This window comes from Vespa crabro, chromosome 9 (assembly GCF_910589235.1).
Source record: "Vespa crabro chromosome 9, iyVesCrab1.2, whole genome shotgun sequence".
NCBI classification, from domain to species: domain Eukaryota; kingdom Metazoa; phylum Arthropoda; class Insecta; order Hymenoptera; family Vespidae; genus Vespa; species Vespa crabro.
In genome coordinates, this window is record NC_060963.1 from 1507501 (window position 1) to 1517268 (window position 9768).

The 9768-nt window shown below is 34.4% G+C and overlaps 1 protein-coding gene and 1 long non-coding RNA gene across 6 annotated transcripts in view; one reads left to right on the plus strand and one right to left on the minus strand.

Moving 5' to 3' along the window:
• LOC124427186 (secapin-like) overlaps positions 1-6310 on the plus strand; it is a 15777-nt gene extending 9467 nt beyond the window's left edge. For 3 of the 4 annotated variants that reach the window (XM_046969794.1, XM_046969796.1, XM_046969795.1), the window contains one exon: positions 5686-6310. In XM_046969794.1, the coding sequence (XP_046825750.1) occupies positions 5686-6089 (404 nt within the window). In that variant the 3' untranslated portion in view covers positions 6090-6310. Of the gene's footprint in view, positions 1-837; positions 1288-2107; positions 2231-2894; positions 3714-5391; positions 5451-5685 lie in introns of those variants that run through there. The other variant, XR_006942911.1, reaches the window with a different exon arrangement.
• Positions 1883-4879, minus strand: LOC124427187. 2 transcript variants are annotated; one of them, XR_006942914.1, is made up of 2 exons: positions 4418-4879; positions 1883-2537 (listed from the first exon to the last, which is right to left on the minus strand). It is a non-coding gene; the product is annotated as an uncharacterized LOC124427187 (long non-coding RNA). The 2 variants fall into 2 exon arrangements; XR_006942913.1 differs by lacking the exon at positions 4418-4879 and adding an exon at positions 3548-3674.
• Positions 6311-9768: the final 3458 nt, after the last annotated feature.

Here is a 9768-nt window from a genome sequence, read left to right on the forward strand (position 1 = left end):
TACATAGACATAGACGCATACATTTAATATAAATTATTAGCGGTAACGATATCATTAATCATTATTCAAGTCAGGTATAATTTGCATTCGTTTACCAAAGTCCAACGTGAGAAGATTAGATTATTTTCAATAATTCAGGATTTTGTTAAATGATCAAGACGAAAATAATATTGACCGCAACTCGCTCAGAATAATAATACTCGTGGAACGGCGGAGGAGCGGCGAGGAGGTGGAGGGGGGGGGGCGGGCGGGAGGGTGGTTTGGATGGAAGAGGGAGAGAGAAATAAACTGGCAGAGGGTGTTTTACTATTAAACGATCTTATTATTAAAATTAATTATATGTAATGACGTTAATAAAAGGGTAGATATTATATTATATCGAATGATTAAATTTAAGCCATAGTTGTATATAATTTTCTTTAATACATCGTTTAATAAATTTAAACGATTCGAACAGAGAAACGATATAATCATATAATCTTTTTCTTATTAAATGTATAAAACCAATTCTATCATGATTTTAATTTTATCAAGTTATTCGATGTATTTTATAAACCCCATGACATAAATTATTATGAAAATAATTATCTACGTGTGTATGGTACATTCTCATTCGATTTCTAGTTAAACATTTTGAAACCGCAAACTGTAATAAAGTCATAAGAAAGTCTTTAACAGGAAAAAGGAAACCACGTTAGTTGGATTAATAAATGCGTCACATTATAGAGCGACAACACGTTTATAATAACTGCATGTTCTAAAATAATTTCCATTGTATTTTCATTGTTAAAGCTACCAAGTAGTAATAAAATTGTTTACTTTTGTCAAAATTAATAGCCGATGGGAAAAGGACGTAAACATAAGAAATAAAGATAAGAAAGAAATTTGCAAAAAAGAAAAAAAGAAAAAAAGAAAAAAAAAAAAAGAAAGAAAGAAAAAGAAAAAAGAAGAGAAAAAATTGTTTCATCGTCTCAACTCAGATCGAGTTAATATCCTTAAGTACGGTGTGAAAGAGGATAACAATAATTACAAGAGAGAAAGCTATAAAAAGGAAAACAAAAAAAAAAGAAAAAAAAAAGAAAAAAGAATAAGAAAAAGAGAAAGGCATGATACCCTTTCGTTTTTTTCTAATCGTCATTCTTCTGTCATTGACGTTTCGGCTTGGAACCGAGGCCTTCTCGTGGATCATTCCGATCAATAAAAGAATCAAAAGTCATTCTCGATGTCCGGACGGATATAAAATGAATGTTCGAGGGAAATGTCGGCGCGTTTTATATAAATATTAAGGTATGTATACACATGTGAATGTCTATACAGATGCATCGCGCGAAAATAACGAGCGACAAATATCGTATCGATTATAAAATTGAATTTTTTATCCGCTTTTTCTTTTTCTTTTTCTTTTTCTTTTTTTTCTTTTTTCTCTTTTTTTACTTCCACAAGCGAGCTTCGATTTTTTTTTTCAAGTTTAAAACGAAGCACTCAAAGGACAAAATGACGAGCTACGCTTAACGAAAATTTTTCAAATTTTACAAAACCTACGAAAGTTTAATCGATAAATCGATTAGGCATAAGGTTTTTCAATATTTAAAATATATATTTCCATGATAATTAAATTGAACGCCATTAAAAATGATAAAATTTGATATGGCTTTAGATCAATAAATAATTTACTAATTACCAATTAGTTAATTTAATTTGCTAAGTTAGATTAATGTCCCTAAATAAATTCATTATGTCATTAATAATATATTCTAGAACAACAAGAACAAACAAACAAACAGAAAAAAAAAGAGAAAAGAAAATGTAAAAATGTTTTTATATATATTAAAAAATCAAAATAATAATTTACACATATGTAAATTTATCAATTTTCTCTGTATGTTTCTTTTTTCCTTGTTTTTTTTTGTTTTGTTTTGTTTTTGTTTTTGTTTTATGTAAAATCAATCATCTCGACAAATGAACGATTGCTCGGCAAATGAACGATATACGTATGACACTGAGACTTTGGTTCAATTTTCAGTTTGACCATTTTCTTTTTCTCTTTTTTTTTTTTTTTTTTTACTTTTCTTCTTTTTCATCAACTTTTCATTTCTATTTTATATAGGTTTAAGAAAGTACGAGATGGTACCAATCGGAGTTTGAAAATCATAGAAGGGAAACGTGCAACATTAGAAGCACGTTATTTTATCTCTTATTCATTTAATAATGTATCCATCGTATCAAAATGGTATATAAAAATTATTACAAGTTTTTTTTCTTCTTTCTTCTTTCTTTTCCTTTTTTATCGTTGAATTTTTCTTACAACGAACTGCCTCTCCACCTTTCTCGTTTGATAAGAATCCTCATCGAGATTGTTCTCTAATATTGTTTCAAACTATAACCAACCGTTAGAAGTAATTCGTTTCTTTTTTTTTCTTTTCTCTCTTTTTTTTTCTTTTTTTGAAGTTTTCGTTCTCCTTCTCCTTTTTTTCCAATTTTTTTTTTCTCCTCTCTTCTCTCTTTTTTTCTCCATTTTGTACAACTTGCAGGTATACCTTTAAAAAAACATTTTGTAAGTTTTACCACTCTTTATTGTGTAAATAATATGAAGTTTACGCAAGAAGACAAAGACAGAGAGAGAGAGAGAGAGAGAGAGAGAGAAAGAGAAAGAGAAAGAGATGAAGGGAGAGAGAGAGAGAGAGAGAGAGACTCGCTCGTTGGTTGCCATATAAAGTGGAAAATAATTGTGCGAAAACTCGACTTTAAGAAGACGGAAAAATATTCATTATTTTTATTCGTAGAAAAAGATTCTTCTTTTATATATATCCTCTTTCTTTTTTCTTTTTTTTTTTCTTCTTATCAGTGAAACGCATTCGATCATAAAAAGATATAATCGTTGCTTAAAAAATTAGATCGACCTGAATGATCGCCGACAAAAAGTTGGTGTCAATTTTTCTTCATTGGAAATCGACTTTGTTGAAGAAGAAGAAAAAGAAGAAGAAGAAGAAGAGGAAGAAGAGAAAGAGAAGGAGAAGGAAGAGGAGATAGGAGAAGGAGGAGGAGGAGGAGGAGGAGGAGGAGAAGAAGATTGGAACGTCAAAATGTTTTTATGATATATAATAAGTATGTACGTAACATGGCCTCCCTTTTCGCTCAGATATAAGTATTCATAGAATAAATAGAAACTCGTATCGTTCTTTAAAAAGTCATCGAAATTGGATTGCGTCTTTTATAAAAAAAAAAAAAGGGGGGGGGGGAGGAAAAAAAGATAAATAAGAAGAAGAAGAAGAAGAAAAAGAAGAAAATAGAATAAAAGAGATGATCGTGTTGGATTGTCCATGACGATGTAAATTCTCCGAGAGGAGATAAATCGTGCACTTTTGACCTTTGTGAGAGCGATACGCTTTGCCAAGAGGTCGGTCAAAACTCGAAAGAGAGAGAGACAGAGACGAGAAGAGACAGAGAAAGAGAGAAAGAAAGAAAAAAAAGAAAAAAAAGAAAGAAAGGAGAGAAAGAAAGAATAGAGAAGAGAAAGAGAGAGAGAGAGAGAGAGAGAGATACGTACGTACGGAGAAGCCAGTAGAAGAGTTTCGATCGTACTCTTTCGCTTCTCGAGTGCGAGCTCTCTCCTCAGTATCTTTGTTCGAGTCTGTCGTGAATGAGATCCGGTACTCGAGTTAGAAGCGCGTTTATTACGTAGTGTAGACGATAAAGGTTGAACGAATTCTTGGGTAATCATCGAAAGTACCAGAAATAACCGAGCAATCGTCTCCCTCTTCCTCTCTCTCTCTCTCTCTCTCTCTCTCTCTCTCTCTCTCTCTCTCACTCTTTCGGTCTGTCTGTTTATTAGTCTATATCTCTTTCTCTCTCTCTCTCTATCTCTCTCTATCTTTTTCACTGTCTATCTGTCTGGCTGTTCTCTGTCCGTCCATCGTCATCGTTTCTCTTCTTCTTTAATCTAAACTCAGGTACATTCTTTTTCTTGTCTTCTTTTTGTTTTTTCTTTTTCCCTTTCTACTCGAAAGATTTGCGATTGTTTATTTAACATTTTTGTTTTTTCTTTTTTTTTCTTCTTTTATTCTTCATCATCTCCCACCGTTACTACCTCTTTACGCAACGAAAAACAATCGTCAAACGAATTAATTCGATATTTCATCCATCCATACGTCATTTTATTTTTTTTATTGTTTCTATTTTTTCTCTCTCTCTCCCTCTCTCTCTTTCTTTCTTTTAATCATCTTTCTCTTTCTTCTTTCTTCTTTCTTTCATCTACCCATCCTTTCTCGTAACCGTCCAATGAATTTAGTAAAAGACGCCTTTTGATTTTCCTAAGAAGAAAGAATTATCCCTTCTCTCTCTCTCTCTCTCTCTCTCTCTCTCTCTCTCTCTCTCTTTCTCCCCTTCCCTCTTTCTGTCTTGAGTTATCGCTACTCACCGTTGAAGCCCTGAAGAGTTAATTCGATGTTCAGCGAACCCTTATTCGTCCTTCTTAGGTTCTCTCCTTGCTTGCCTACCTGCCTGCCTGCCTGCCTACTTGCCTGTCTGTCTGTCTGTCTGTCTGTCTGTCTGTCTGTTTTACTTCCTTCCGTTTGAAAAATGAAGTTCTCTCTCTCCGTCTACCCTTTGGGCAAAGTGCCGCGAGCCTTTTCTCTCTCTCTCTCTCTCTCTCTCTCTCTCTCTCTTTAACGTGGTTTCTTCGACAAAAAGAGAGAAAGAGAAAGAGATAGAGAGAGAGAGAGAGAGAGAGAGAGAGAGTGTGGGTGGGAAAATCTATTTTCAGATTCACATTCGCGATGAAAATCGATAAGCAGATGTATTGCTTTATTCGCATCGTATATTTATCGAATAGTAGCTATGTGTATTATTAGAAGAAGATATCGTGCACATCGGAGGGAGGAGGGTGAGGATGGGATGGGGGTGGGCGATAGTGTGTAGGAGGAGGGATGGAATGGATTCGGAGAGGAGGGGGATGTGGATAAGCGAGATGAGAAATTTTCTTCTCTTTTCTCCTACTTCGACAATATCTAACCAACGTAACACCTTCCTTCTTTTTTCCCCCCCCTTTTCTCTCCTTTTCCACCCTTTTCTCCACTCTTCTTCTTCTTCTTCTTCTTCTTCTTCTTCTTCTTCTTCTTCTTCTTCTTACTCCTTCCTACGAAATATATCCTTAAGAATAAATGTTTCTCCACTTTTCCTTCACGTGCTATCACATTTTCTTCGTTAAAGAAAACTCCAACGTGGATTCTTCTCGTAAAGATATACCTACTACTACCTCTTTCTCCTTGTGCTTGATTCCAACGAACAACGATCGATCGTACACGACTTATACATACATATATAATATCTATGTACATACTATTATACATGAATACATATCCTGAATTCCATTAATTTGAAAATTTCGAATAGGGAAGCTGTTAAGAATTCGAGAAATTTCAAATATCTCCATGTAGAAATCCGACGAAGGTTCATCATTTTTTTCTTTTGATTTTTTTCTTTTTTTCTTTCTTTTTTTCCCCAATACCTAAACAATAACACATACACACAAATATCTAATAATATCTAAATAATATCTTTCAATATCTAAACAATAACACGTAAATATATATAAATATATATGTGTGTATAGTTATGTTAAACGATAAAATATAAGTAGGTACATACGCATCTGAGATCAATCATATCGTCTTATCATGTACTTAGGTAAAACGACGTTATCCTGTCTATTTACCAGCGGGATCAAAATCAAATTGGAAAAAATGGGTCTTACGAAACGTCATCTTCGTCTCTGTTGGTACATTCTCATCCTCGCTGTATTGACGTATCCGTCGGAGGAAGAAACGATAAAACGTACGAAACGTTTTCAATGGGACAAAATCGAGGAGACGGCCAAAAGGATAACTAATTCCATATCAACGAAATTAACTACGATCTTTAATCGTCAATCCACCGTTAATTCGAATATCAAAATGACAGAAGATTCATTAAGTACGACCACTGTCTTACCGAGCATTGAATCCCGACAGATCATCGTAGCACCGACTAGGTGTCCACCTAATCACGTGGTCATTAATGGAAAATGTCGTCTCAATATCGAAGGAATATGACAAGGTACACGCAAATATGATAACTACGACAACGACGACGATGCCAACGACAATTTTGTGAAAAAGTTACGAATTAAAAAAAAAAAAGAAAAAAAAAGAGCTCCATCTCCCCTTTAAAAAAACATACTTGACCTCTTCCCACCTTATCCCTCCCTAACCCATAATACCTGTCAAAAGAGAAAAAGAAAAAAAAGGAACAAATAATACAATGATAATAACAATATCTATTTTTATTTTCCAAGAAATTACACAAAACTCACAGGATTCCACGTTATTCGAGGTAAATTCCTTGTAAATTCGATATCGTTTGGTATAAACTTCGATAAAATCGTACTGGCGCGAATTGAAATTCCATCTGAATTCGATAGACGCGAAAATAAAAAACGAATGAAAGAGTAAGCGAACAGGAGAAAGAAGAGATAAAGAGAGAGAGAGAGAGAGAGAGAGAGAGAGAGAGAGAGAGAGAAAGAAAAAAATAATTTAAAAGTATATAATTCTAATGAATAATTCGATGAATTAAAGTTCGATAAACGTTTATTATTTTCGCATTTCTTAACGTTACGTCGTTCCTAGAGAGAGAGAGAGAGAGAGAGAAAAGAAAAAAAAGAAAGAAGGAAAGAAACAAAAAAAAGAAAAATAAAAGAATGCAAAAGAAAAAAGTATAGTTTCATTGAGTACAATTTCATTCCGTGCGCGAATAAAACGTAGCATTGACTGTTATCATCGATACGCGTGTTCGAAAAATGCAGACCTTTCCTGTCATCGGTTGGCTCGCCATTGCTAGTCGTATACTCGCAATAAATTTCATTAAACGCGTGCTAAATGCTTTATTTATAACTACGAAACTCGACCATAAATAATTCCTCCCTTGACGCTGGTTGTATAGCTTGTTTGAGAGGAGAAGAAGAGAGAGAGAGAGAGAGAGAAAGAGAGAGGGAGAAACTGAAAGAGAGAAAGAAAGAAAGAAAGAAAGAGAGATTGCGCGTGTACGGTATGACGCTGAAACGGTGATATTAATTCTAAAAAAGGAGAAAGCTCATAATTGCATCGTATGTTCGCGTGTCGTTATATTTTTATGCAAGCACGTTCAACGTACACGTAAATACACATAAATGCATGAACGAACGCACGTACAGCGATCTCAATCGCACATCTACATGCCCATATATATATATATATTATATTATTATTAGTTCGTCATAGAGTAAATTTTAATTCACATTTTCTCGCGTAATCAATTGTCTCGATAAAATGATATTAAGGAACGCGGACCGATTCGTAAGAGCGGCTTAAATATTTAAATAAAGTACGAGCCGAATTAGCGTAATCGCTAATTGCACGAGAAGAAGGGTCTGAAAGTGTTGGTGGCCTGCAAGCCACGGTGATTGTGCTTGATGGTGGAAGAGGACGCGTGCCGCCTCCTTCGTAGACCTACTTACTCACGTATTCGAGTCAGCTAGATTTTGTACTCATTGTCAGAAGTAGTCACCCCTCGACACTTGTTGCTTGCAATCGACATTTGTCTGCTGCTACTGTGTTTTCACCTTATGCATTTCCTTCTCCTTCTCCTTTCTCCATTTCCTCACCTCCTCATCTTTTCTTCGATCCCTCTTTTGCTCCATCATCCCTTATCCCTTTTCGTATTCCCACAGCCTACTCGTCGTTGTCGCCTTTACAACGAGCGTTGTCAACTCTGAAAATGTATAAAGCGAGTTGCGTTTTATGAATCGTCTTGCTTTTTACTCGTTGAATATATTTTGTGTGTGCGCGCGACTCTCTCTCTCTCTCTCTCTGTGTAAGTATGTGTGTATGTGTATGTGTGTGTGTGTGTGTATATATGTGTATCGTACATATTTCCTTTTTCTCTTTTTATCATTTTTTTCTCTTTCCATTTCGACAGCAAATGTTTTCGACGATCTTTCTAGCGAACGGAAGACGGTCTTTCTCTCCCTTTCAAACATTCTCTCTTGTTTCTCGAAACGCGACAGACGTTTAATTCTTTTTCCCTTTTTTCTTTCTCCTTTTTTTTTTTTTTTTTCTTTTTATTCCTCCCTTCTTTCTCTTCCGACCGAGAGAGATATTTCCAATGCAACGTCATTATCTCTATATCCAAGGAAAGAAATACACTAGTCGTTCCAAATCGGATACAATATTTCTGTTCAGATTTTCGAAGCGTTACTGTTCTTCGATCGATCGAAGCTTCAATCGATTTTTCTCTACCTATACATCCATCCATCCATCCATCCATCCATCCATCCATCCATCCATCCATCTATTTATCTATCTATCTATAAATAATGTTCGAAATTTGTCGGCAAATATCCATTATTTAGTCGGAAAGCGTAAACAGGTTTGGTGACATTTTTCGACACCTACCACCAAAAAAGGTTGGCTACCTAGCGGTGATTATCGTCGCATTAAGCGAACCGTCCATCCTGTTCCTGTACACCCGAACAAACAATTTTATTTGCACGTACGTTAGTTTCCCAAAGCTTTTGAATTGAGCGAACGAGAAAGCGAGCGAGAGAAAGAGAGAAAGAGAGAGAGAGAGAGAGAGAGAGAGAGAGAGAGAGAAAGAGAGAGATAACATCGATCGGAGAACGTCCTGTTCGATGTGGTAAATTGTCTCGTCGATGGACGTATGAAAAGGTTAGAGAAAATTTTAGATAGAAAAAGAAAAAAAAAGAAAAGAAAATTCGAAGGTGAACAATGGTATGACAATCGAAGTCTCTTTTTTTTTCTTTTCTTTGTGTTTTTTTTCCTTTTTTCTTTTTCTCTTTTCTTTTTTTTTTAAATCTCGCGATTATAATCCTTGCGTAACGAGAACTATATAAAAAAAAAAAAAAAAAAAAAAAAAAAAAAAAAAAAAAAAAAAAAAAAAAAAAAAAAAAAACATTGAAATTTTATCGCGTGACGCCAAACCGCGATAACATTTACCGACTGTTGAGCGCAAATTAAAGAAAGATATATATATATATATATACAAGTATATATAAATAGAGAGAGAGAGAGAGAGAGAGAGAGAGAGAGAGAGAGAGAGATTTCAACCATTACTTCGTCTCACTTTTGTATGCTCGACGTTTAAAACGTCAAGCAGAAATAAAATTTTCATTTCCACTTATACATGTATATATATATGTATGTATGTACGTATGTATGTACGTACGTAGGTACCTATGCATGCATAAATGCATGTACAATGTATGCACATAGGTATAACTTATTAAAATCTCTTTCCAAGAGTCAATTAGCCATTCGATAATCTAATATACTTACATATGTACATGGACGTTGTTGATTAGTATCAAGCGAGTTTAATAATAGGATAAATCGAACAAAAGGGTCACTAAATTGGTGCCTTTGATTGTTCGTTCATATTTTCTACCGCAACGTCTCTCGTCGAGAATTAAAGTCGATTTTTCAGAATTTTTTTCTTTCCTTTTTATCTTCTCTTTGTTTTTTATTATTATTATTATCATCATTTTTTTTCTTAATCCCTCCATTCCCTCCCTTCCATTACTTTTCTCTCTCTCTCTCTCTCTCTCTCTCTCTCTCTCTCTCTCTGTCTTTCTCTTTCTCTTTCGTCCCTTTTTTTATTTTCTTCTTTTTTCGTTCTTTCTTTCTTTCTTTCTTTCTTTCTTTTTTTCTTTTCTTTTATTTTTTTTTTTTTTTTCATTCA